Genomic DNA, 27,192 nt, shown 5'->3' with positions numbered 1-27,192 from the left:
CTGCCTGTGGCCAGTGATTCCCACACGGATGTTAATCAGCTCTGGTCCCTCTGCACTGACAGGAACCAGGGTCATGAGTCACACTGACCCATGCTGCTCAGCCAGGTCCTATAGCCTGACCCCAGTGAGCCCGGCAGCCCTGCAGGAGGTGGGATGCCTGTGGAGGTGGCTGCTCCTGAGGTGCTGGGCCTTTGGGTCTCAGCTGCCTGGTCCTTACAAGCCAAGACCAGGTCTGTTGCACATTTGGGAGATTTTACAAAATAAACCCTAGCCAGGGGCCCAACAGGCAGGCCTGTTACTCCCCAGCAGACACAGCAGCCCTGGTCCCAGGGTCACCAAGAAGCCCCTGGGAACTGTCAGTGCTAGATTGCAATGCCATTTTTTAATAAATATTATATACTTGAGAGTTAGAGCTACAGAGAGATCTTCCACCTGCTGGTTCACTCACCCAAATGGTCTCAACAGTCAGAGCTAGGCTTTTCTGAAGCCAGAAGCCTGCAGCTTCTCCTGGGTCTCCCACATGGGTACAACTTGGGCCATCTTCTGCTGCTTTCTCAGAGCATTATCAGGGAGCTGGATGAGACAAGAACCAGCACCCTCACAGGATACTGACGCCACAGCGCTGGTCCTAAGATACTGTTCCACGTTGGGCAGGATCTGTGACATTACAGGCATTTGCTTATTTTATTACACACTGAGGAAAAGCAGGGAGTCACATTCAGTCACATGAACAAGCAGAAGCTTTGCCACGGCCAGCCCAGCTCTGGCAGGTCAAAGGGGCAGAGCCAGGGCTTCAGCCTGTCCCACTTAGGCTGCTGCCTCCTCCCTTCACTGCCAGGTCTGGTACTGAGTCCAGGTTGTTACCTGCTGAGCCAACAGGTAACTCTTGGGGACAGCGGTTGGCACAGGGCTTGGGCCTCTTCTTTCTTGCCTGCTTTGTCAGCTTAGCTGCTGGCTCTTGTCCTGAGTGAGCCATACCCTGTCCTTTCTCTTCCTCTGTTTGTACTCGGTGATTTGCTTGTTGAGTGCCTCATGATCGATGCCACAGAGATTCCAAGGCACGGTGGGAGCAGGGGTATCGCGGTGGGATGGGGAGTCAGAGTCCCTGGGAAGGAAGAGGAGGGGCCTTGGTAAGCAGCATGAGCCAAGCCCACCACTGCAGCAACTCCCCTGTCCTCTGTGTACCCGTCAGAGATCTCCTAGGTGCCTATAGCAAGAGCAAGAGCCAGCAGTGAGCCTCCCAGATTCTGGTCGTGGCCTGTTCTGTCCTCACTAAACACTTTTCCTAACTGTGGTTGATTGCCCCGGGTCTCTGTCAGGTACCTGGTGGGAGTGCCTTACTGCCTACCTGCACATGACCTGAGGCACAGCTTCCAGCCCTGCATGTGGAACATGACCTCTGATATGACGGCAGGGTCAAGGCAAATAGATATGCCTTCTAGCCACTTAAAGTGTCATTGTTGGGCAGAGTAGGGGGGAGGGAGAGGGGACTGTCGGAAGACACTCTCCTGCCCTTCCCTTCCTTAACTTTTATAAACTTGGAATTTGTACTTAACAGACAACCCTCACCAGTTTGTTTCTGGTGAGAACACTGTCAGTGGCCTCAGGGCCTGCTGGCAGGTTTCCCTGAGCCCTAACAGCAAGTTTATTGAGTTCACGTATTTAAGAAGCAAAGAGACACACAGAGAGCCAAGCACATAGAAAGAGACTTTCTGTTCACTGGCACACTCCCTAAAAACAGCCAGCAACAAACAAGAGTGGGCCAGGGTGAAGCCAGAAGCTGAAAACTCAACTTGGCTCTCCTAGGGGGGCAGCAGGGATCCCAGGCACACATTTGCAGGAAGCTGAATAGGGACCATAGGAGACTTAACCCAGGTGCTCCAACATGGGATGTCTGAGTCCCAGGCCACGAACCCAGGACACCCCAACAGCGGACGTGTGTGCCCCTGCCCATAAACCGAGGGCTCCAACAGGGGACATATATGCCCCAGTCCATGAACCCAGGCCCCAATGTGGATTGTACACCCCCATCCAGGAACCCAGAGCCCCAACGGGGTACATATGTGCCCATCCATGAACCCAGGGCCCCAACGTGGGAAGTGTGCATCCCAGTCCACATTTCTGCTGCTGCTGTGTCAGGCACCCACTCTGTCACCTGCTTGAGTCAGGCCTGGACAGTGCCTTAGGCAGGTGGGGCTGTGAGGAATGTTATTCAGTTCATGTTAGAAAACAACAAGCAGCGTGCCGCCCCACCGCCAACCCTGCCTCTGTAGCTCTCTGCCCGGAAAGACCTCCAAGCCCGAATCAGCCCTCTCCACTTGGCTTTACACCCCCTCTTGGTGGTACTGTTCTCTGGCACAGCAGGTGGTAAAGCCACATGCTTTAGGGTTAGCCCTCAGGTCCTGAAAAGTGCCCAGGCTGTGGAGGCTGTGCCTGCTCTGGCTACCACAGGCTAAGATGCGAACCTCCACAAACACCTGTGTCCTATTGTCATGCCTTGTTAGTGCCTCAGAGGTTCACCCTGTGCTACAGCACGCTCCTAAGCCCAACTGATCCCTGATCAGCTCCAAACCCAGAAATACTCTCCTGCCTTCACAGACCCATTCCAAGTGCCACAGCAGAGCTGGGAACAGGAAGCCTCACAGAAGCCATGGAGGCACATGGAATAAATAATGACACTTGCTGTTGTGACAACACAGGCTACTGTGCAGATGCATGCCAACCCAGCGATAACACGTCTGCTGTGTGCAGAAGCATATCAGGTCCAGGGAGATCATGGGCTGCTGCATGTGGGTACACATCACGCCCAGGGAGAACACAGGCTTCTGCCTGCCATGCCTGCAGGGCCCAGAGGCAGGGAAGAGACTGCCAGGAGACAGAACCATGCAACTGCCCAGGAGAGAACAATGTCCTTGTGAGCTACCTGAGATCCTCGTGCATGGCGTCATCTCGTCTACCTGCAGATCCAAAGTCGGCCACTGCTAGCAGCTCATCAACCTGAAAAGGAACCAAGAGTGAAGCAACCATGGCTCCTCCCCAGCCCACGGATTCACAGGCTCCAGCACGTGCCCTCACAGCTCCCCACAAGAGTTGGGATGCTTAACCCAATCCAAGCCCTTGTCGATCACTAGACTGCCCTTTAACCACATTTGAGCCCAGAACTCTAGCCAGGTCTTCCACAGTGGTGAGCCATCACCTGCCACCTGGGACCTCCAAGGGTGCACCATCAGCAGGAAGCTTGAATTGGGAGCAGAGCCAGGATGCAAACCCAATCTATGATGGCATCCTAAGGCTGCACTCACGGCCTCTCCAACACTTGTTTCATCAGTCTTACCTGGGCCAGGACCGCACTCTTTTTGTCTTGAATGAACACGATTGGAGGGACATTCTGCAGGGTCTGATGGGCCAGTAGAAGATGCCTGAAGGGACACAACACACACATCACCATGACACGCACAGGCAGATGCCCAGTACCTCTGTACACAAGCCTCACAAATAGGCCAAAGGTCAAAGTGTTCACCTGTGGACGTCTCTAGAGCAGAGAACAATGCATCACAAGCATTTCACTCTCTCCATGTCTCTCCCAGAGCCTGGCCATGACCTCAGGCTCCAGGGCCAGACACTAAGAGCTGCCCTCTGCTCCACAGCCCTTAAAAGCCCAGAGACAGTTACATCCAACACCACTCACAGCATAGCACAGAGGCCACTGTGGCTACAGTCACGGGCATTAAGCCTCAACATGGAGGGGGGGACACAGGGAGCACAGAGTGGGCAGGCAGTAGTTCGGAGGGACATTTCCCTCAACGAGGTTCTGATGACCTGAGAATAAGAAAGCATCATGTTGTCCCAACATGTGCTGGGAACCTTAGGGTTTTTTGCTTTGGAAAAGACATGAAAGATGAAGAGACTGTTCTTAGCAACTACTGCAATGACCACACGGCCTGAGCTCAAGCTGGCAGCACAGGAAGGCACTAGTCATTTCCATGCAGACTCCAAGCAGCATTTGTTCTTTTCCCCTAAAAATGGGGGATAATATTGAAGGAACTAGAGAGAGAACTCAGAGAGGCAGCTTGGGGAGTACGGCTTCATCTTCTGGGTACCTGCATCGACATACCTGAGAAGTGAGGACCCCCAGGCCCTGGCTGTTGTGACCTACCTACCACCATTCACTTCACTAGAAACTCAACTGAAGAACTTAAAACCAAGTCCTTTAGAAGCCACTCAAGGGCGTGGTGTGGTAGCCTAGCAGCTAAAGTCCTAAGTCCTGAGTGTGCTGGGATCCTATATGGGTGCCGGTTCTAATTCTGGCAGCTCCACTTCCCAGCCAGTTCCCTGCTTGTGCCCTGGGAAAGCAGTCAAGGACGACTCAAGGCCTTGGGACCCTGCACCTGCGTGGGAGACCCAGAGGAAGTTCCTGACTCATGGCTTTAGATCGGCTCAGCTCTGGCCATTGCGGTCACTTGGGGAATGAATCAGTGGATGGAAGATTTTCTCTCTGTCTCTCCTCCTCTCTGTATATCTGCCTTTCCAATAAAAATAAATCAATCTTTAAAAAAAGAAAGAAAAAAAAAAAAAAAAGGAAGCAAACCGGTAATACAGAGGCCAGCACTGTGGTGTTATCAGTGAAGCCACTGCTTCTGATGATGGCATCCCATATACCATGGGTCTGAGTCCCAGCTGTTCCACTTCTAACGCAGCTTCCTGCTAATGTGCCTGGGAAAACAGTAGAGGATGGCCCAAGTGCTTGGGTCCTTGTATCCAACTGGGAGAGCTGCAAGGAGCTCCAGGCACTTGACTTTAGTGTAGCCCAGCTCCAACTGTTGCAGTCATTTGGGGAGTGAGCCAGTGGAGAGAAGCACTCTCCGTGTAATTCTGCCTTTCAAATAAATATATCTCCAAAATGCTTGTGGCATTTAAAAAATCTGAAGAATAACGTTCTGAAAAATTCACATTTGCACATAGCCTAGGGCTTAGCTTGGTGGAAGACAGTAGGAATCGCACAGTTGCTTCTGGGTTGTCCTAATTTCGGCTAAAACAAAAATAAACTCACCATCACAAACAGGTAGGTTTTTTCTGGCAGGAGCTCACGGGCAGCTGCAGTGTAGGAAAACCGCAGGATGTAGTGTCCCCAGCCACACACTGTAACCCATTGGGGTCTTGCAAAGCCCTCACAAACTAAACAGCATGTGTATATGTGTATGTGTTTAAATGAAAGGCAGCAAGCTTATAAGATAGCTACATGGCAGTGTTTACTCCAAAACCAGATTTGAAAACACAGGACTAATTTAATTATGAATTCCAGTTCAGCTTTTTTGTAACTGCAGAATTACATGTTCACTGCCATTATATAAACATAATTTCTAAATGATCGCTGGAAATAGAAACACAGATTTAAATTGCTGATTCAAAGCTAAATTAACACACTTAAAATGTGTCTTTTTGTGTGTTAAGTTACCTGTAGTGGAGTTAATTACCAGCGTGTGCTTACACCCATGTGCACCCACACACACAGTGTGCATACACCAACATGCATCCCCACATACACACAGCATCATATATACACGTGCACCTGAAACACACACAGCGTGCCTACACCCACATGTACCCACACACACAGCATCATACACACACGTGCACCTGAAACACACACAGTGTGCCTACACCCACATGTACCCACACACACAGCATCATACACACACGTGCACCTGAAACACACACAGTGTGCCTACACCCACATGTACCCACACACACAGAATCATACACACACGGGTACCCCACACACTTATACACACACAGCATGCCTACACCCATGTGCACACACTCAGATCTGTGAGCTCTGCTCCTCTACCCGCCAAGGGCACCATTAAGGAATAGTGGCATCACCTACTTCAAGCACTGGCAATGACATGGCAGTGGATTTTCCTCTGGGGCTTCTGTACCTGCTCCAGGTGTGAGCATAGAAAGGTAAGAAGTACCAAGAGCTTTCGTTTCACAGAAATCTAACGGAATCAATCTCTAGATCCCAGACACAGGTCATGACCACAGGGAAATGCTCACTTCAATATTCAAGACAACACGGCCACCAGCCTCAAATACTCAGTAAGAGATCAGGGAAGTCTACTGGCATATAGGATGGAAGCGTGCCTGTGTGGAGGGCAGCGGCCTCACCTCACGTGCGCAGCACTCCTCTGCAGGATGGCTGCCGTGCGCCGGTTCTGGGCGGTGCAGAGACTTGCCTTCCAGTACACGCGGCAGGCAGAGAGGTCTGCAGAGACAGAAACCTGCCACCCACGCAGCCCGCCGTCACTAATCGGTTCAGGCAGGCTTTCCAGACAACGTTTAGCTCCTGACACCTTTCCCACTCTGAAAGTTGGTCTCACACAGCCAGACCCACCACTGCTACTGTGGAAAACACAGACATCAAACTTCACCTCCCACCTTCTCCACAACCCACAAACCACCCAGCTAACCAATCCCTGCTGACTTGTGGCAGTTGTCTTTATGTCATCTGCCCTGAGACACTCAAGAGAAATGCCCTCCTGCCATTCTAACTTGCGCAGCTCCCACATAGGTGCAATGATCCATGGGCCTGGGCCATCATCCACTGCCTTCCTAGGTCACTAAGCAGGAGCTGGAACGGAAGTGGAATAGCCAGGCCTTGAACCAGCACCATTGTAGGATGCAGCTCCTGCAGGTGGCAGCCAAACCCACTGGATAGAGCACTGATCCTGGGCTTCAGGATTTGATGAGACTCAGTGTGACCTGAGTAACCACTGCCAGTGACCACAAGCATACTCCACTGGCTGTCTCAACACACCTTCCCATCTGGTGGCCCACAGCTACCTTGGAGAGCTCCACGTTTAGGTCACAGAGCTCCTGGCTCACTTCCGGTGTGCACAGCAAATCAGCCAGCGCTTTGTGGAGAAGGCCGTTCAAGGCCCGCAGGCGCACATGGTCTTCCTTTCGGGCCTTCCGAGGGGTTCTGCCCATCAGGGCCTCCAGCCTGGGGGGTTTGTGGGTCTGACAGGAAGCAAGCACAAGGCCAAGGTACTACTACCTCACACACTGATATCACAGGAACACAAAGGTGTGTCAGGATCAATGTGCACCTTGAAGTCTAAAGAGCACAAAATCTGTGCCAATCTGCCTCCATGCCCTCAGCCGAGGGAGCCTGAGCCTGTAAGTGTTGCTAGTGCAAGTGTGCACACAGTCATACTAAGAATGCTAGAATTTGATCAGACAATTTCAACATCAGCAAACATTTCTGAGAGGTCCTTACCCATGTGACCGGTGGCATCCAGTCCCACCCAAACAGACCGCAGGCCCTGGCAGGTACCCTGAACTTACCAAGTGTGGCCCCAATGAGGGTCCGTCATACCAGAATTTCTTCCTAAAAAAATAAAAACAGATGTCGTGTCACAGAGTGAGAGAAAAAAAAAAACAAAAACCCACAAGGACTAGTCAAGGAGGAGAAGATACTGCAGCTATCAAAAGGTAAATCTCAAGCATGGAATTATCTTAATGGGACCTAAAATTCAGTATCCAACTGACAACAGCACAGGCCAGGTCATCAAAGCCAGTCTCAAGCCCGGCTCCAAGCTCTTACTTGCACTCTGCTGCTAAGCTGCAAGCATCCCACTCTGACACATGGCACCTGTAGGCCGCTGCCTGTTTTCTGGGAGTTACATGGCAGCGGGCACCTGGTATGCCTCTCACAACCACCGCACTCCCTGGCACACGCACCACATGATGCAAAACCTCCCTCCCTCTGCCTTTCAACAAATAATAAAAAATATGATACACAAACACATCATACCGCAGAAAAAATAAAGCAGTCAACAGCAAGAGGTACAAACCTACTAACACAGGACCCAAAGGGTAGCTGTGAGGAGATGGCGGGCTCCAGAAAGAGGTTTCTGGAGAAAACAAACATCCCCAATCCAGGAAAACCACCCGGGGAACGCCTCCACAGCTGCAAGGAAACACCCCACCTGGCACTAACACGACTCTCCCATACCCCCACCACAGCCACCCCAACTCCCTGACACCCCCACTGTAACACCCCAACTGTCTGACACCCCCACTCCCCGGCACCCCACCACAGCCGCCCCCACTCCCCGACGCCCACACTCCCCGACACCCCCACCACAGCCGCCTCCACTCTCTGACACCCCCACTCTCCGACACCCCCACTCCCCGGCACCCCACCACAGCCGCCCCCACTCCCCGACGCCCACACTCCCCCACACCCCCACCACAGCCGCCCCCGGGGAACACACTCCCATTACTTGGCTTTCGAGGCGAATTTCTTGAGCAAGTTTTTGCTCCCGCAGCAGACAGCTGTCACACACACGCCTCGGGCCGCGCCGGGGGAGCCAAGCAGCGCCGCGAGCCGGGGACCCAGGCCCCACAGCCCGCGGCCCGGGGCCCACATGCCAGAAACTCCCGGGACCCGGACGGGCGCTGCGGAAATGGCGTCTGCTCGACGTGCGGGGGCGTGGCCCGAACAGCGTGCGGAAAGGCGGCGGGCGTGGCCGATAGGAGAGGGCGTGGCGGCCGTCCGACCCTTGGCATTTGGAAGGGTGGGCCACATGCCAGCGACGGGGTGGCTTGGGAACCGCCATCTCCGTCAGCGCGTGGGTCGAAGGCACAGGGTTTATTGTCAAGCTGGAACCCCTGCGTGCGTGCACACAGGAACGAATGAACGACTTGAGACTGCCCCTCAGTGGACCATAAAACTTGCCCTGATCTCATATCCTCTTGTTTATTGGTCCTTTAAACTTCCAGAACCCAGTGGAGACCTCACAGGGTAGCTGTGCCCCGCCCCACCCCGTCTGTCAGTACACGACCCCGGCAATGCCGCCTCACAGTGGCTCCTGCACTGGGGACCCTGGTGAGCTCTGTCCACGGGGACGGGAGGCTGAGGGCCAGGGCCAGCTCTGTCCACGGGTACAGGATGCTGAGAGCCAGGGCCAGCTCTGTCCACAGGGATGGGAGACTGAGGGCCAGGGCGAGCTCTGTCCATGGGGACGGGATGCTGAGGGTCAGGGCGAGCTCTGACACAGGGACGCGAGGCTGAGTGCTGCAGTCAGCCTGATGGCTGGACACAAGACACAAATTGTGAGAACAAAACGTCCTGAAAATCAACCAGGATATAACCAGGATGGCGACTGAAAATTCATAGCCTGAGTTCAGGGTTTCAATCCAAGCACAGACCCAGCGTTTTAATCAGAATGCAATGTATGCGAGCAGGGGGTTAATGGAGCAGGTTTTGGGGTCACAGTCGGCTAGTGGTGTCCTTTGAGCGCTGTCACCAAGACCCAGCCTATGTTTGTGGTCTAAGGTGCAGAGCACTTGAAGAGACTGGCTTTTCCTGTTCAATCCTCCTCAGGCATGTGACAATGGAGGCAGCACCTCGTTAGGAATGGCAAGGCCTCTGAGAGCGGCCAGCATGCTCTCCACCAAGTCTTCCATCATCTGCCGTCGGGCCTGGTGAGTTGCGCTTCCGATGTGAGGCGTTAGGATGATGTTCTTCAGCGTCAGCAAGGGGTGGTCCCTGAAACACAGGTGGGGGGTGGCTGAACTTCCCGCTCTGGCTTCAGCTTCCCCTGTGCAGAGTCGTGCTAAACTGTACTTCAGGGGGCTGGCACTGTTGAACAGTGCTGGATACCACATGGAGTTCCCAGGCACTCCATTTCCAATCCAGTTCCTTGCTAATGGCTTGGAAGGCAGTAGAGAAAGTCCATGTGCTTGGGCACCTGCACCCATGTAGGAAACCCAGGCCAATTCTGGCCATTGTAGTATTTGGGGAAAGAACCCTGGATGGAATATATCGGTCTTTCCTTCCGTTACTCTGGCTTTCAAATAAACGAATGCCCTACATATTAGTATTAATCACATTAGAAATAACTGAAAAAAATATAACAGTGCTTCAGCTTTCACAGTGATGGCATCATCACATGGCATTCAATTCTGAGGAGACTTGGTGGGAAGCTAATTGGCATCTCACTCATAATGCAAAACAGATCTATCTTACATATGAGAGCCTCTGTTCCAGAAAAGTCACTCTTTTCTCACTAAACTCTATAGTCAGTCCTGGTCAGCTTGGAGATTTAACTTCAAATATTCAGCTGACAAAAAATGTACTCATAGAACAGAAATCAAAGGAGTTGCTCAGTAAATCACAGAATCAAGACATGAGACCTGACAGGCTAGAGCACTGGAAAAAACAAAACTTAAAAATATGGGTGCTGGTTTGTGTCCCAACAGCTCCACTTCCATCCAGCTCTCTGCTTGTGACCTGGGAAAGAAGTAGAGGATGACCCAGGTCTTTGGGACCCTGCACCTGTGTGGGAGACCTGGAAAAAGCTCCTGGCTCCTGGCTTCGGATTGGTGCAGGTCCAACCGTTGCAGCCGCTTGGAGAATGAATCATCAGATGGAAGATCTTCCTCTCTGTCTCTCCTCCTCTCTGTATATCTGGCTTTTCAATAAAAATAAATAAATCTTGAAATAAAAAATAAAACCTTATATAGAAAGGATCCCCAGAGTACCAACCCTGGGTCCACTCACAGCCGCCTTAAGCTCTGTGGAGGTCTGAATGCAGAAGTCTGTCTAGACCCCTTCATGTCAAGTTCCCACCACTCTTTGGGTCATTAAGCCTACAGGTGTCTGAGGACCCTTTCCCTTCATCCAGGAAGGCAGGTGGAGTCTGTGTTCCTGTTACCTGGGCAGGGGTTCTGGATGTGTCACATCTAATGCAGCAGCATGAATAACTCCAGTCTGGAGAGCCTCCACCAGAGCCTCATGGTCAACCAGCAGACCTGCGTGGAAATGAGTCTCTGGTCATCACACACAGGAAGGACTCTGGTCACTTCAGCTACTGTTTTAAACACATCCCAATTTTGTTTGAAAAACATGTCTAACAGAGAACATGTGAGCTTCTTGCTACCCAGTTTATTATATCCAAAACCCAAGTCTGAGCCCATGTGCTAGGCAGAAAGCTCAGCCCTCCCTGTGTGTCACCTGGCTGAATCCTCAGTAACTCAGCAAGATCAATGGTTATGTTACATAAGGATACCAGCCCCTAGATCACAGACGTGCCCCAAGGTCATTCCTGACCTGGGCTGGACTGCCAAAGTGTTTGAGCAGAAGAAACAGGACTCCCATACAGTGGTCTGATGGCTGCATTTACAAATGGTACAAGCACAGACACGAGCCTAAGTTGAAGTGTAACACAGTGGAGATGGGCAGCTGATGCTCAGAAGGAAAGTCCCGCTTCAGCTCTGGTCTGCTGGGAGCCCCGCTCCAACCCTGCTCAGCTCTTCCTTGCTCTAGCTGGCTGCTAGAAGCCCATGAGGGCCTTTTCTGGGACAGCTGTTGCCAGAGCCAGTGTGACTCAACCTCTGTGGGAAGCAAGGTGTTAATTTCCAGAAAGCTCCCAGATCTAGTTTCAATGTGAGCTGTCTTCCTGTTTTGTGGAATTAACAATTTGCATAACATACCCAGGGGTTACTGGGAACACCCGCTTTCACACCCTTGTCTTCTGGCTCCCAGGCCTGTGGGGCACACTGCTCAGAGGTCTGCCCCCAGAACTTGGACCCTTTCTTCCTAAAAGCCACACTGATCCAACCATGAGGTCTGGTGGTAGCACAAGATCTACTATCTTTCAGGGTATGTCAAATACCACATTAACACCAAGACTTGATTGGAAGTGACACTAAGGAAACCCACCCTGTAAATTACTTGTAATTGAGCCCAAGCATCTGAATGATGCCACCCAGCCCACATCTCAAACAACTCAGATCTAAAAACTGCCATACTATAGCATTATCATCATCATCACTTTTAACCTAATACAAGGTTTAAAGCAATGTAAAGGCAAAGTGCCAGTGACATTTCTAAACAGAAGGTGGGTTCCCACAATTTGCCTCCCACCAGTCTAAGGGACTTTGTGGAGCATGGCAGTCATTTGGGAAGACAGACACTCCAGAAAGGCTAGAGGGAGATCTGTATTTTCTTCTAACCACGCTGACCTTCAGGCTGAGGAGGACCCAGTACCTCTGCCAACGTTGACCAGCACTGCTGTTGGCTTCATCAGGGCCAGCTCCCGCCTCCCAATCAGGCCCTGGGTCTGGGGAGTCAGGCTCAGGGCCAGCATCACGAAGTCTGACTGTGGCAGCAGCTCCTCCAGCTTCTCACAGTAAGTGGCCCCAACGGCTTCCTCCTCCTCTGGTGTCCTAGGAGGGAAACAAAGAAAGGAGATCATGTTCCACCTGATCACCCCGAGGGAGTTCCCCAGGAGGAGGGAAGGTCCTGTTGGCCCCACATAGGCCAGATGCTACCCAGGAACTGCTGGAGGTCGTGTGCTCTCAGGAAGGGCCATGTGGCCCATCTTGCCCTACTTTGAGTAAGTCATAAAGACTCTGGTGGCAGGTCCTTCATACGCCCCTGCCAGAAAATAGCCCCGCCCTTGTGTCCACCTGCTAGTATCCCCATGCATCTCTCAGCGACACCCCTGCAATTTCCTGCCTTGTCCAGAGGTCTACCTGTCCTGGCATCCCCACATAAATATTTTGTTCCTAGAACTATCACAGGGTCATATTTGGTTGTTTTTCCAGACTTCACTCCTTGTGCAAATCCTCATACCCACTAACAGTCTTTCATGCTTTCCCTCACTACTCAGCTCTGCTGGTGAGCATTCCTAGGTCCAGTCAGGCAGCTCATGAGGAAAGAGACAGAGACCTGTGCCCTCTTATCCTCTCCCCTCTCCCCCTCTCCTCTCTTCCCTTCCTCTTCTCTCCTCTCCCCTCCCTTCTTGCCTTTTTTTTTTTTAAGATTTATTTTTACTGGAAAGTCAGATATACAGAGAGGGGGAGAAACAGAGAGGAAGATCCTCTGTCCATTGATTCACTCCCCAAGCAGCCACATTGGCCAAAGCTGAGTTGATCTGAAGCCAGGAGCTTCTTCTAGGTTTCCCGAGTGGGTGCAGGGTCCCAACGCTTTGGGCCATCCTTGACTGCTTTCCCAGGCCACAAGCAGGGAGCTGGATGGGAAGTGGAGCAGTCAGGACATGAACTGGTGCTCACATGTGATCCTGGTGCATGCAAGGCAAGGACTTTAGCCACTAGGCTACTGCACCAGGCCCATGCCTCTTCTTCCCTCTCCCCTCCCAATCCCTTCCCTTTCCAGAGTCAGCTGGGCCCCTCTCGACCACCAGGATTCCATCTGTGATCACCTACTCACTGTCTGCCTCTGTGGGCACTCCAGACAGGATCATCCTCTTGCTTACCTTTGCACCTCCAGAGACTGGGCCAGGCCCCAACACCAACCCCACAGAGATGAGCTTCAGTAAAGCAAGAGGCTGCACAAACCCATTAAGGACTCAGGACAAGCAGCAGCATAGGACCCTGCTCTCTGCCTGCCTGGTAACTGCAGGTAAGAAAGGACCTCAACTCCTGTGCTTCTGATCCCAGGCAGCTAACTATTCAAAAGAAGCCCCAAGCCCCAGGAGTTCACACAGTCACTGCAAAGTTGGAGAAAAATGTTCTGATGAAGAACTTCCCAGCGTGGTGTTCAACATGGCAGTGAAGCTGCTGCTGAGAACACCCACACCCCATATCAGAGCCCATTTGTTCTGGTCAGTCTGCTCACAGCTTCCTGCCAATGAGAACCCCAGGAGGCAGCTGCTGGTGGCTTGAGCACTCTAACCCTAACCCCAACCCTAACCCTGCCGCTCACATGGGAAGCTCAGATGTTCTGGCTCGTGGCTTCAGCTAAGCCCCAGGGGTTGTGAGCATTTGGGAAGTGAACCAAAGGATGGACAATCTCTCCTTCCCTCAGTGGTGTGTATGTCTCCCTTTCAAGTAAAAGAATGAAAATAATGTTTTAATTAAAAAATGTAGAATTTCCCAGCTATCACACCTCCATAAGCATTACAGAAAACAAAGACATTTTCCTTGCTTCTTGAAAGACCAGAATTCCTTCACGTATTAAGGAGTGGTGATTGAGTGATTGCCACGGGTGCCAGCTCTGCACAGATAAATTGTGACAATGGCAGAAGTGTGGAGAGGACATCGGGTCTCTGGGAGTGCACATCCTTAAAGGAGCCTGACAAGCAAAGGCCAGTGTGTGTGGCTATAAGAGGACAGATGTAGGAAGTCCAGATATCAGGTAGAAGGAAGCCAGGTAGGAAGCGGCCTAGACCACCTGAGAAGAGAACCCACAGGGCAGCAGGTGGGGCTCGCAGTCAGGGGTGGTCCTCACTGGCTGGCTGGAATGCAGCTCTAAGGATGACGGGCCAGCCAGGGCATGCATCACTGGTAGGTGGCATGCCTCACAGCAGTACCTCAAGTTGTCCATACCCGCCATGCTTCCCAACCTGCTGCTGGGATTTTGTTAATGAGTTAGTAAGGTACAAACATTACATGACTGGCTTTTGATATTTAGAAAACCATATTTGGGGGCTGAAGCAATGGCTCAATAGGCTGTTCCTCTGTCTGCAAGTACTAAGATCCCATATGGGTATCAAATTAAGTCTCAGCTCCTCCATTTTTGACACAGCTCCCTGTTTATGACCTGGGACAGCAGTGGAGATGGCCCAGGTACTTGGAACCCTGCATTTGCATGGGAGACCTACAAGAGGCTTCTGGCTCCTGCCTTTGGATCAGTTCAGCTCTAGCTATTGCAGCCACTTGGGCAGTAAACTAACAAATGAAAGTGTTTTTCTCTGTCTCTCCTTCTCTCTGTAAATCTGCCTTTACAATAAAAATAAGTAAATCTTAAAAACAACATCCTGTATTTCAACATAAGTTAGAGTGTATGAAATATATTGTATACTTTTTTAAATCCAGGAAAAGGGTCTGGGATGAGCTGATGGGTGGCCCAGGTTGTACCGGGTCTTGCAGTGCTTAGGCTTGGGAGTAATTCTGGTGATGCGGAGCACTGAGTGTGTCCCACACAAGCTGGGGTGACCCTGGTACTGGGGCCCTGGGCTGAGTAACTGGCAGGGAAGCAGCAGCTATTCTCTGGGGGAATGCTGTCTGGGAATGGAGTAGCCCAGGCTGGAAGTACAAGCCCAGAACTCAGCCTGGACACAGACCTGTGATGGTCTGTGGATAAAAAACTGCACATAAGCACTGGTGGTACCAAGGTGGTGGTGGTGCTTGGGGGAGGTAGGGTAGTCAGAGGTAAGCATTCTAGAGCTTCCAGCAAAACAGTAATCCCCTTTCAGTTGGCTGAGACCCTCCCTGGAGCTGCTATTCACTCTGCCATGGTCAGTGGGCTCCAGACCCTCCCTGGAGCTGTTGCCTACTCTGCCATGGTCAGTGGGCTGCTTTTGCTGTCATTCAGCAGTAACCAGAAGCCAGAGCTCTCACCTGGGTATCTCTGCTAACTGCTCTGGGAGCTGTGACACACTCTGGGAAGGGCCCAAGCATACGACTGTGCTGAAGAATCAATCACCCACCCCAGTGGTGTGGACAGCATCTCCACAGTCAGAAAGTACCCTAGGGAGCAGATGTTTGGCCCAGTTTTGGGACGCCCACACCTCATATCAGGGAACCTGGGTTTGAGTCCCAGTCTACTCCTGACCCAGAATTAAGTAGTTTAATCCCTGCCACCCACATGGGAAACCCAGATGGAGCTCCTGACTCCTGGTTTGTACCTGGGGAGTAAGCCAGTAAATGGGAGATCTCTGTCTCTGCTTCGGGAATATTTTTTTTTCCCTCAGAAAAGCAGCCATACTGAAAATATAGGGGCATCGTCTGCTTCAGTTAACTTCAAGATTTTACCTGCGGTTCCTATTGTGGTACAGAATCTTCATTTCGAATGCCTTTGCCCTCTGTGCAATCTTATAGCCAATGGTGCCCATGCCGATGATCCCCAGAGTGGCTCCTGTCAGCCCCTGACCCATCCAGTTGATAGAGAAGCTCTTTGTCTCTGGTGCAAGAGCCAGCTGGCAACCTATACACACAAGTTGTAGAGTAAGTGCTGGGAACAGCCCCTTAAGCAAAGCACACAGCGCTGACAGGGCCTTTTGACCCATCCCAAGCCCAGCAAGTAGCACCATGGACTTTGCCCTGGTTTCTGAGGAAGTACCCATGGGGTGAATGGGCCTCTCGAAACAAAGCAGCAGCCTGGGTCACACCTCTGGCCACAGCTTCCGGTTTGGGTAGAAACAGCAGCTGGACACAGGAAGAGCCTAGTTTTGCTGCTGCCTTTCTCAAATCCTTCAGGTAGAGCCCCTGAGGATCTGGAAGGGGACCCGAGGCAACCCTGGGAGTCCCCTGGCTATGGGGAGCAGAGCTGAGGCACAGGTTGAACTGCCAGTCACCTGATGATGTTTCCACACTGGCTCTGAAACCACTTCACCTTCTCCAAGAATGCATGAGGAAATCACCATGCAAGACACCTGAGCACACAGTATTGTTCCAGGTGATCAGGCCTGGGTGCCACTGGAGGCCACAAGTGACGTTATAGGGCCCCGATTCTCCAGGGAGAGGAAGTCCTGGGGTGGTGTGAAAGGACATGTGCTCAAGACTGCCTGTTTCTATTATTTTCATGTGAATGTTACTATGCATTGGCCACTGACTCTGTGGAAAAACCAGGACTCCAATGGACATTTTACCTTCTACAACCCTGCGAGCTGCAGCCAGCAGTAAAGCCATGCCCAGATCTGCTGTGGGGCTGGACACAGCGTGGGGCGTGTTTGCCACCTTCACACCAAAGCTAGCAATGAGTGGCAAGTTGAGGTGGTCCACACCCACGCCTCCGTTAGCGATGACCTTGAGGGAGGGCAGGTTCTGAAGCAGCTCTTGGTCTACCACTGGCTTTCCACCCCAGATGTACACGGCTTGGATCTTTGGACTGAGTTGTGCTTTGTTTTCCAGAAATTCTTTCATGGTAATGAGACGGAAATGCTTCCTCAGGTCTCCAACATGGTCCTTACACACACCATGTGGTCCTTCATATCCAGATACCAGCACCCCAGGCAGCTCCTGGTCCCCCATGGCCTGTAGAGAGAGAGAGCTACTGAAAGAGTGTCTGCCTACATGACTTTCTCCTTATTTCCACGCAGATTCCTTGAGCATCTGGCAGGAACCAGGACCCCCTTCTGCCCTGCCCTGCCTTACCTGTCACATGCCCTGCAGGGTGGCTACATTTTGCTTGATGGGAGATGCACTGGGTCTTGGTTGCTTTTTCTTCCATGTTCCATCTTTCCTTTTCTGCACATGCTTTTTTCTCCCTTATGCTTACTGTCTCCATCTCCTCCCCCACCCCTGTTCTGACCCTCTTTTCTCTCCACCCCTGCTCTGTCCCTCTCTCCCACTCCTGCTGTCTCCCTCTCTTCCCTCATCCCTGCCCTGCCCCCTCCCCCAATCCCTGCTCTGTCCTCTCCTCCCCCACCTCTGCTGTCTCCCTTTCCTCCCCAACCCCTACGCTGCCTTTTTTCCTCCTCCACCCCTGCTCTGTCTCTGTTTCCATCTCTCACAGGCAGCCCTGTATAGAGATCTATGTGATGAGCAGGGGAGCAGAGACAAGCACATGGCTTGAGATGACATCAGCCTGAACCAACTTTCTAAATGGCTGCAACAGCCAAGATAGGCCAAAGCCAGCAGCCCAAAATTCCATCCTGGTCTCCCAAGTGGATAGCAAGGCCTAAACCCTTAAGTCCTCATCCACTGCAGGAAGCTGGACTCAATCTCAGACACTAGAACATCAGATGTGACCACCCTGAGCAATGGCCAAACCCCTGCACTGCAAGACCTGCTGTGAGTCCTTACTTTTCTTCTACCTGATGTGTGCAGCTGTGGGGAAGGCAAACCTCAGGGTGACAGACGGGTCAGACTGGTAGCCTGCACCACTGCTTGTGACTCTTGCCGAGACATCAGGGATCAAATCCTGACTAGCTCGCTGACAATGCCACTGGGAGGCAGCAGATTTGGCCCAAGTGTTAGGGTCCCTGCCATCCTTATGGGAGACCTGGAGGGGCTCTGTGTTCCTAGCTTCAGCTCAGCCTAGAGCCAGTTGTGGACATTTGGTGAGTGAACCAGTGGGAAAAAATCTGTTACTGCCTCTCACATTAATTAATTTTTAAAAGATTAACAGAGGAAAAGTGAACAAACTTACTTAATATAACTTCATTTGGCATGAGGGACCCTCATTAAGGAAGTGAAGACACAAAAAAGCACCTGTACTGAATTGGGCCAAGTGTGAACTGTGAAATATGAGTGCCCAAGAGCTGGGCTGGTCATCAACCACGTGGGGTGTTACTGAGAGAAGGGTCTAGGCCATTTAACAGATGTATTTGAGTCACTCTCTCTGCTGTAGGATGCTTTGCATGTGACCCCAGCTTTTGAAAATGTTTAATTCTTTGAAAGATGGCATTACAGAGGGGAGGCGGGTGATTCTCCCATCTGCTGGTTTACTCCTCAACTGGCTGCTGAGCCAGGCACTAGCAACATTTAAGTTACTGTGCTAGAGCAGCATATTTTAACTCCTTCACAGAAATTCACTAGTTAAACTGGCCTGCTTATACCGTAAAAGTTAAAAAACAAAAACAAAGTGAACATCTGACAGATGAGTTTAAAGTTTATGTTATTTGTTCCCGAATTGAAAAGATACTTTAAATATTTACATGCTTCCTCGAGAAACCTCTGGCTTTCTGAGCACCGAGGCTAACAAGGAAGCTTGATCTTTGTGCTGCTGGAACAAGCTCAAGAATGCACTGATCCAAAGCTCAGGCCACCACCGACTAAAGGGAAGCTAGCATATACTTCCTCAACAGCCTTATTCAAGACAAGATTGATTTACTTCACAGGGAGGCAATGCCAACCTGTCTTCCCACTTGTCCCACGATGGGCGATGATGCCCATCCTTCACTCTGCTGTCTGTCAGCACTGGGACGGGACCCTGGCCAGAGCTTGGCAGGAGACTCTCATTCTGCCTGTGTGGCCTCTTCTAATGGGCATCAGACTTTGGCCTGTCTCCACCACAGGGCAGAGTCCAGCACAGGATCCTAGGGTGCCCAAGCAGAACACACTGTACCCAAAAGAGACCGAATGGGCACCCACTGCTTGGAGGTGCCCCTGGGGCCTCCCTGGAACCACATTTCCTCCACACCCCTAAGTCTATGCCTCATGATACTATGAGGACTGGCTGGAAGGTGTCCTGTGTGGACGGCACTCACAGCTCTGCTCTTCCTGACAGGGTGACAGCCCAGGGACTCATGTGAATATGATTTAAAGTCTAAGTTTACCCTTAATTGGCTGCCCAATTTAAAAAGATTGGATTACATTTGTTGGAGTCTCAATTCAAGACTTTCTTAAAGTCCCTAGAAAATGGAACCCAGGAAGAGTGAACTTACCGTGCTGTTCCAATGGAAGTCAGACCGGTCTTTACACCTGCTGGGAAGACTGCTTCTCAGACCAGGCAAGTGAACAGGTGAGGAAGGTGATCCTTGAGCCCGCGCATGCAAGTGACGCCTGCCTATCACGCATTCCGCAGTCCAGATGTGTGTGTTGGGGTGGGGGTGGGGAAGCACAAAGATAATGAAGAAGCCAACACAAGAAAGTAAATGGTAGACTTTTAACTTAACTACACACAACAAATGCAATCACCAAACTACTGTTTCAAGTATTGTTTTTAAAAATATGTATGTTCCCCAGCTGTAGGCAACTGCCTATGTTGCACTGTACCTAGGTTGCAAGTGTTATACTGCTGGGAGAAAAGCAACTAATAGGTGGCAGGCATCCTGTGCCTGGTTAATGCCAAGTCTGTGTTAGCTATACCAGTGTATCCTCACCGTTGCCTTTTTGTTTTTTTTTTAAAGACACGTTGGGGACAGATGCTGGCACACCAGAGACAGTCTGGGGACCTATGTATGAGTGTGCGTGGGTTCTGGGTAGGCCAGCAGGGCCCCAGGCTGCCATGACACACTGCCAGAGGATCAGGCTGGATTGCTCAAGGAAGCAGGTCTGGGATGTGTGGGAGGGAGGACTGCTGAGAGAGAATGTGACAGATGAGGAGTGACTTCTGGGGGACTTCCACCAAGCAGGCTACTGTATTTGCAGGTGAAGAAGGGAATCAAGACTGAGTAAATTAGAAAAGGAAAACTGTAGGACTTTGGGGGCCAAATCAATACACCCACCCATGTGGAACACCTGAGCTGGGATTGTTAGTATGAACCAATGTCTACCAGTGTACATGAAAGCCCTGGATGGGTTTGGAGGGCTGCCTGGCAGGGCTTGATCACAGTACCCACCAGTTAGTATTGGGGCTTGGTGTGGGCCATGGTAAGCTGGGCAATGACACTAACCAGCACATGAGAGGATAGAGTCTGGAAGCAGATTCTGTGGAGAGATCATGGGTTCACTCCATGGGACTGCCTTATTAACTGGTTTGCTTGTGGGATAGGGTAGTGGCAGGCTGAGCTAGGCATGAACATGAATTCATTGACACTCACGGGGATAGGCCGATCTGGTCCAGGCTGCAGCACCCACAGGCACACCCAAGAATTGGGTGTGGAGTGGGCTGGGTCACAACATCTACCAGCACACACAAAGGGTGACACTTGGGGGCAGACTGTGCCAGGTAAGGGCCTAGCACCCACTGGCTTGTGTGAGATCTGGGTCTGGGAGTGGGTCTGGTAGGGGAACTACCCTGGTAGATTGTTGCTCCCACTGGTGAACATGTGAATCAGGGCTGGGTGTTGGTCAGGTTGGGTAAGGATGCTTTATTTGTGTGTGGGCTGGCTCTGGGGGAGCAGACCAGGCAGGGCTGGGCCAAACCATAGCACACTGGATGCACAGGAGCCAGGATGGGATGTGGGTTATGCCAGGTTAGGCTAGGCTATCACACCTACAAGTCTGCATGAAAGCCAAGGATGGGGATAGACTGGGCAGTGGTAGGCTGCAGCACCTGCCAATGAGAATTAGGACTGGGGTGGGCCAGACCATAATATCTAATGGCAAAGGCCAAGCTGGGTGATGGGTCATGCTAGGCTGGGTTGGAGCAGCTACCAGTATGTGCAAGAATTATGGCTGGGAGCTGGCCTGGTTAGGAAGATAAGGCGACCAACCAGCTGCACTGTGGCTCCAAAGGTGACATGAGAGCCAGAATGGGGACGGCGATCTGGGCTGGACATGGCTGCAGTATACCTCAGTCTGGGTGTGGATTGGGTCTGGAGTGTGCAAGACTTGACTAGACTCCAGCATCTGCTGGTGCTCACAAGAGCTAGGGTGGGTTTAGAAGAGGAAGGGCTAGGTCTTGGCACTGGCTGAACCATGTGAAAGTTGAGTCTAGGAGTGATGAGGTAGTGCTGGGCTATAATACCAAAAGGTAAGAGCCAGAATGGGTGTGGGCTGGTTGGGCAAGGTTTCTGTGCCTGCCAGGATAGGAGGTAGACCAAGTCAGGCTGGGCCAAGGACTCACTGGTTTGTGTGAAATCTGCTATTGAGAAGTGTGGGAAGCTATTCAGTTGGGTCGGGGGGCATGGGCCTGTGGTGAGCACCACTCATTGGTTAACAAGGCTACGAGGAGTTTCTGGCTGTGTGGCAAGGCCCAGCAGAATGTCTCTGGTCACCTCATTGCTGCCTCACCCCACTGTATGGACACTTGATCACCTCTCTGATGTTTCATAGAATTCTCCTAAGGGTGTTGTTGTTTTTCTGCTAATGTGAAGTGATTCCTATAACTGGTATAACACCTCAAACTGATCAAGCATGTTCTGCCAACTGTGGAATTCCTGGCTTCAGCCAGGTCACGGCAGGTTTGAATGAGTAATAGCTTGCTGAAGATATTTCCTCTGATGGGCCCGGCGGCATGGCCTAGTGGCTAAACTCCTCACCTTGAACACACCGGGATCCCATAGGGGTGCCAGTTCTAATCCCGGCAGCTCCACTTCCCATCCAGCTCCCTGCCTGTGGCCTGGGAAAGCAATTGAGGACAGCTTTGGGGACCCTGCACCCATGTGGGAGACCCAGAAGGGGTTCCTGGATCCTGGCTTCTGATTGGCGCAGCACCGGCCATTGTGCTCACTTGGGGAGTGAATCATCAGACAGAAGATCTTCCTCTCTGTGTATCTGACTTTGTGATAAAAAAAAATCTTTAAAAAATAATAAAAAAATAGAAGATTTCCTCTGAAGTAAAATAATAATAATGTTTTTAGGACTTATTTTATAATCATTCTTTTATAATGAATTAAAAAATGAAACAATTGGATGTTGTGCAAAAGCTTGTGATGATTTGTGTATAAATAAAGAAAGCAACTTTTCTGAGTTGTCCATTATGAGCATCATGCCGTAATGGTCCATATCTCGTCTCTTCTCCCTTTTCTTTTTCTTATCTTCTTGTCGATCCATGCATAGAAAACTGACCTGGTACAGGATCCTGGGGAACTTCTCTGTCAGGATGCAGTCCCTGCAGCTGAATGTAATAACCAAAGCTGGAAGCAACCAAGACCAAGTCATATGTTACAGTATCTGCTGGCATACATATGGCTAGGTCTGGGGTGGGCAAGGCTGGGCCAGTTTATACCACCCACTGGCCCGTGAGAACCAATATGGGGTACAGGCCAGGCCAGGTTAGGCTACATCAGCCAGTTCACTTTAGGGCTGGGACTGGGGGCTGGCATATTTGGCTGATCCAGGATACAGCACTCTTGATGAATGCTGAGGTGAGCCAGACCATGCTAAAATGGGCTGCAGCACTCAACAGCACACATAAGATCTGAGATAGGGATAAGCCAATTAGGGGGGCAGTGGGAACTTCTATGTTGGTCTACTGCTCCTGCTGGTGAGTGTGAGAGCTTGGACTGGGGCAGACTAGGCTGGGTAGGGCTACAAAACCCATTGACCTACATGTGAACTGGGTTAGGCGGACAGTCAGGCTGGGCTAAGCCACAGAATCAGCTAGCAGGTGCTGGGGCTAGGAGCAAGTCTTGTCAGGCTAGAGTGCAGAACCACCTGGAAAATGCAAGATCTGGTGCTGGGAGTGGGCCTAGTAGGGAAATTGTGGGTCCCGCTCTGACAGGCAGCAGCTCCCACCAGTGAGCATTTGAACCAGAGCTGGGGATGGGCCTGGCTGAACAGGCAGTGGTATCCATTGGCATGAATGTGGACCAGACAGTAGGGTTGACCAGGCTGAGCCAAGCTCCAACACCCATTGATGTATATGACAGCTGAATGGATGGACTGACCAGTCAGCTACACATATGGGCATGCACAGTAAAGGGCTTGGGACAAGTCTGGTGGGGGTTATTGGGGGTTACTCCAACTAGGCTACAGTTTCCGCTGGTGTGCATGAAGGCTGAATGTGTGGCAGGCAGGGTTTGGCTGGTCCACAGCATTGACTGGTATGCATATGAGATGGGGCTGGGGACAGAACTGACTGGGCGACTGCAATCACCAATGTGTTTGTAGGCTGGTATTGTGACAGAATAAGCCGGACCCCACACTGGCTGTCACACACAGCCATCAGGTCTGGGGTCTCCTCTAGTGAGGTTTCTTTGGGGATCCCCTCCAACTGGATCACTGGACTCAGAACTCCAACGACGGTGAAAAATCACAGGATCTTTGGTCTGACCCTGGAAGGCCTGTACGATGGACAGCATGCCATGATGCTTAAGGGGGACATGACACCCAGTTAATTGAGAGGCATGCAGAGGATATCTAGTACTGTGGAGGGTAGAATAAATTGAACAATTTTTTTGGTTAAACTTTAACAGAAAATATCTGGGCAAATCAAGACTCTAAGGTGAACTACGTCAGCCAAGGGACCACGGAAGGATTTCCTAAGCCTTGGAACAATGAAATTAACAGCATCTCAGAACTATCGAAACCATTTAATTTAAAAAATCATACATTTTAAAACATTTATTTATTAAGATTTTATTATTTATTGGAAAGTCAGATATACAGAGAGGAGGAGAGACAGGAAGATCTTCCGTCTGATGATTCACTCCCCAAGTGAGCGCAACAGCTGATGCTATGCCGATCTGAAGCCAGGAGCCAGGAACCTCCTCCAGGTCTCCCATGAGGGTGCAGGGTCCCAAGGCTTTGGGCCATCCTCGACTGCTTTCCCAGGCCACAAGCAGGGAGCTGGACGGGAAGTGGAGCTGCCTGGATTAGAACTGGCACCCATATGGGATCCCAGTGTGTTCAAGGTGAGGAGTTTAGCCACTGCGCCATGTCGCCGGGCCCCATATTTATTTTTATTGGAAAGTCAGATATACAGAGAGGAGGAGAGACTAAGAGGAAGATCTTCCATCCATGGTTCACTTCCCAAGTGGCCGCAACGGCTGGAGCTGTGCTGATCTGAAGCCAGGAGCCAGGAGCTTCTTCCAGGGTCTCTCATACATGTGCAGGGTTCCAAGGCTTTGGGCCATCCTTGACTGCTTTTCCAGGCCACAAGCAGGGATCTGGATGGGAAGCCGGGCCGCCGGAATTAGAACCAGAGCCCATATGTGATCCCAGTGCATTCAAGGTGAGGACTTTAGCAGCTAAGCTATCACGCCAGGCCCAGAACCATTTAAGCAGTACCCTTAGAACATGCTCCACATCAGGGACCCTGGGATAACATTGGTGGCTGTCCCCCATTTCCAGATACTGATACAGTTGGGCTACTGAGAGCAGCCTGCTGGAGATCAGGAAGGGTGTATGGAGTCGATGAAAAGAAGAGACATGGACAGTGTCATTTTGTGCCCTCTGTCAACAACTCAAGAAGCTGTTCTTTTGGACCTGGCGTGATAGTGTAGTGGCTAAAGTCCTCGTATTGCACACGCTGGGATCCCATATGGGATCCTGCTTCCCATCCAGCTCTCTGCTTGTGGCCTGGGAAAGCAGTCAAGAACAGTCCAACCTTGGGACCCTGTGCCCGCATGGGAGACCTAGAAGAAGCTCCTGGATCCTGGCTTCAGATTGGCTCAGTTCTAGCCGTTGTGGCCACTTGAGAAGTGAACCATGGATGGAAGATCTTCCTCTCTGTCTCTCCTCCTCTCTGTATATCTGACTTTCCAATATAAATAAACATCTAAAAAAAAAAAGCTGTCCTTTTTATTTACTCAGACACATCACAAGCCTCTGTACACATGTTTGTTCTATTTTTAACTTCATGACAAATCTGGCATGCACAGATATCCGATTATTTTTACTTCATGGTCAACCAAGTGCTCTTACAGATAATTCTGTAAGTTACTATAATCAGTTTCTTCAAAGCAAGCTATTATTTATTCTTCAGTAGTAGCCATTACGCGACAGCCATGACTCCAAGGCCAAGCTAACATGCAGCTACCTACTAATACATTCCCACTGCATTTCTGTTTCTACAATTTATCTATGACTTAATGGGAGAAATACATCAAAAGGGAAAAAAACATTAAGATCCAAGACAAAAGTTCCAAATATTAAATCCCCTACAACTATAGGCTCTACAACTCATAAACAAACAATAATTAAAACCATATTTCTATATTAATAAAACCACCCTATAATTCTCCTAGCCAAAAAATTATAAAAGCAGCTAAAACAGATACATTTTCTATGCTCCAAAGAATTGCAAGGACAGGCTAGCCTTTAAGGTCACAGTAACTGTATTTATTGCCATAGCAGTTTCAGCTCATACTCCCATCACTTCCATTAGTTTGTAGAATTCTTACTTATCAAGCCATTTCCCAGAGGACATGCTACATGTCTGGGCCAAATTCCAGGGCACACAATAAGGTGTCCAGAAAAGGGATGGGCTTAATTGTGCTGTGTGTATGTAGTTCAAGGCCCATTCACCAAGACATGACCAGTAACATTAACTCCCAAGCTCACATCAGTTGCAAAACCATCGCACAGGGACAAACAATGCCTCAATGGATTGCAGAATTCTTAGCGGGGTGGTGGAGTGTCCATGCAAAAGGGAAGAGTGTGTCAAGGTGGTTGGAGAGCCATCGCCAGGTCCTGCCATACAGCTGGAAGCTCCTCACAGCCTTGCTAACAGGGGAGCTGTTCTCTTCACACCTTCCTGTCATCCACACCCACTGCACGGACACCAGCAGCGGCCCACTCACTTCTCTTCCCACTTTTCCCAGATCCAGGAAGAATAAAGGAAATTGGAGGCAACCGTCTCATCCACTTTCCCCCATTCCTAGACCCTCACCATCCTGAACAGTCATTACTATGAGCACCTATCCTTCTCATCTGTGTAAACATCATCAAAAAAGAAAACACGTTTATTCAAAGATTTATTTTTATTGGAAAGGTAGATTTACAGAGAAGGACAGACAGAAAGCTCTCCTATCCTCTGGCTCACTCCCCAAACGGCTGCAACGGACTCAAGCTGATCTCAAGTCAGGAGCCAGCCAGGAGTTTCTTCTGGGTCTCCTGTCAGGTGCAGGGTCCCAAGGCCTTGGGGGGCCACCCAACACTGCTTTCCCAGCCCACAGGGAGGGAGCTGGATGGCAAGTGGAGCAGCTGGGATATCCCCATGAGAGGATCCCAGAGTATGCAAGGCGAGGATTTAACCACTAGGCTATCACGCTGGGCCCGGCTTAGCCATTTTCTAAAATGAATTCTATGCCCAGAGAAAGAATATAACTCCAGCAGTCTGAGGGCTCAGAGACGCTTTCAGGTATGATTTCCATTTCCGGGCGAGCATGAGGAACGCTGGCTTTGCTGGAGATGCTGCCCTAAGCGCAGGCGGGCCGCTTTTCCCCCTGCGGATCAGAACCCACCCTCACACACTTGTAGGTCTCTTCCCGGCAGCTTCTCTGCCCAGGAGACGCGGCCTGAGGCGCTTCCCGGGGCCTACTCCATACCTGAGGACACTGCAGCCCCGTCCTCTGCGGCCGCCTCAGCCTCTCGCGACGGCAAGTTCCGCACGTCCTGCGGCCAGACGCTCCCGCCGGCCACGACGTCACCGAGACGCCGCGCGCTGCTCGTGACGTCACTCGCGGCGGCGGGAGCGGGCGCCCTCGCTCTCACACGCCGGGGCCCGGGAGGCGGTGCCGGTGCCGCGCGTCCGGCGAGTGACCCCCGCGCGTTCCCTCGTCCAGTCGCGTCCGGCCCGGACGGCGCGGCCACGCCGGGAGGGTCGGCGGGGGCGCGCACGCCTGCGTCCTCACGCACGCGGCGCGGACGGCGTCACCCGCACGAGGACGCCGCGCGGTGGCGGGCGGGCGGCGGAGAGGTGTGCGCGGCTGCCTGCCGAGG

At 51.3% G+C, this 27,192-nt stretch overlaps 2 protein-coding genes across 4 annotated transcripts; both read right to left on the bottom strand.

The window, feature by feature from the left end:
- Positions 1-222: 222 nt before the first annotated feature.
- RBFA (ribosome binding factor A) lies at positions 223-8,457 on the bottom strand. Of its 2 annotated transcripts, XR_005884414.1 has the most exons (8): positions 8,289-8,457; positions 7,348-7,390; positions 6,844-7,020; positions 6,169-6,281; positions 3,335-3,419; positions 2,924-2,997; positions 865-1,105; positions 223-657 (listed from the first exon to the last, which is right to left on the bottom strand). XR_005884414.1 is itself a non-coding variant. In XM_040985170.1 (7 exons), the coding sequence occupies exons 1-7, from the start codon at positions 8,432-8,434 to the stop codon at positions 940-942; spliced, it is 804 nt and encodes a 267-aa protein (XP_040841104.1). In that variant the 5' UTR covers positions 8,435-8,457; the 3' UTR covers positions 223-939. The 2 variants fall into 2 exon arrangements, 1 of the variants encoding a protein (XP_040841104.1); XM_040985170.1 differs by having other exon boundaries at positions 223-1,105.
- Positions 8,458-9,193: 736 nt separating this feature from the next.
- LOC121159746 (glyoxylate/hydroxypyruvate reductase B-like) lies at positions 9,194-27,002 on the bottom strand. Of its 2 annotated transcripts, none has more exons than XM_040985168.1 (6): positions 26,799-27,002; positions 16,626-17,010; positions 15,790-15,961; positions 12,059-12,237; positions 10,725-10,821; positions 9,194-9,556 (listed from the first exon to the last, which is right to left on the bottom strand). In XM_040985168.1, exons 2-6 carry the CDS (start codon positions 17,005-17,007, stop codon positions 9,388-9,390), a joined length of 999 nt encoding a protein of 332 aa, XP_040841102.1. In that variant the 5' UTR covers positions 17,008-17,010; positions 26,799-27,002; the 3' UTR covers positions 9,194-9,387. The 2 variants fall into 2 exon arrangements, with proteins under 2 accessions (XP_040841102.1, XP_040841101.1); XM_040985167.1 differs by lacking the exon at positions 26,799-27,002 and adding an exon at positions 19,365-19,600.
- Between the last annotated feature and the right edge of the window lie 190 nt (positions 27,003-27,192).

The sequence above is a fragment of the Ochotona curzoniae genome, unplaced genomic scaffold, assembly GCF_017591425.1.
Source record: "Ochotona curzoniae isolate NIBS_2020 unplaced genomic scaffold, NIBS_Ocur_1.0 contig_43, whole genome shotgun sequence".
In the NCBI taxonomy this organism is placed as follows: domain Eukaryota; kingdom Metazoa; phylum Chordata; class Mammalia; order Lagomorpha; family Ochotonidae; genus Ochotona; species Ochotona curzoniae.
The sequence above is the reverse complement of the archived record's forward strand: the minus strand, read 5'-3'. Positions and strand labels throughout refer to the sequence as shown.

Excerpts from the sequence above, each read along its gene's own strand:
- RBFA (XM_040985170.1), bottom strand. The coding sequence starts at position 8,434 with ATGTGGGCCCCGGGCCGCGGGCTGTGGGGCCTGGGTCCCCGGCTCGCG. Across the intron at positions 6,282-6,843 it reads TAAACGTGGAGCTCTCCAAG|GTTTCTGTCTCTGCAGACCT; the intron begins GTAGCTGTGGGC and ends CGTGGGTGGCAG. Across the intron at positions 2,998-3,334 it reads AGAGTGCGGTCCTGGCCCAG|GTTGATGAGCTGCTAGCAGT; the intron begins GTAAGACTGATG and ends GTTCCTTTTCAG.
- LOC121159746 (XM_040985168.1), bottom strand. The coding sequence starts at position 17,007 with ATGGGGGACCAGGAGCTGCCTGGGGTGCTGGTATCTGGATATGAAGGA. Across the intron at positions 10,822-12,058 it reads GCTGGTCAACGTTGGCAGAG|GTCTGCTGGTTGACCATGAG; the intron begins GTACTGGGTCCT and ends ATTTCCACGCAG. Across the intron at positions 9,557-10,724 it reads CATCCAGAACCCCTGCCCAG|GGACCACCCCTTGCTGACGC; the intron begins GTAACAGGAACA and ends CCTGTGTTTCAG.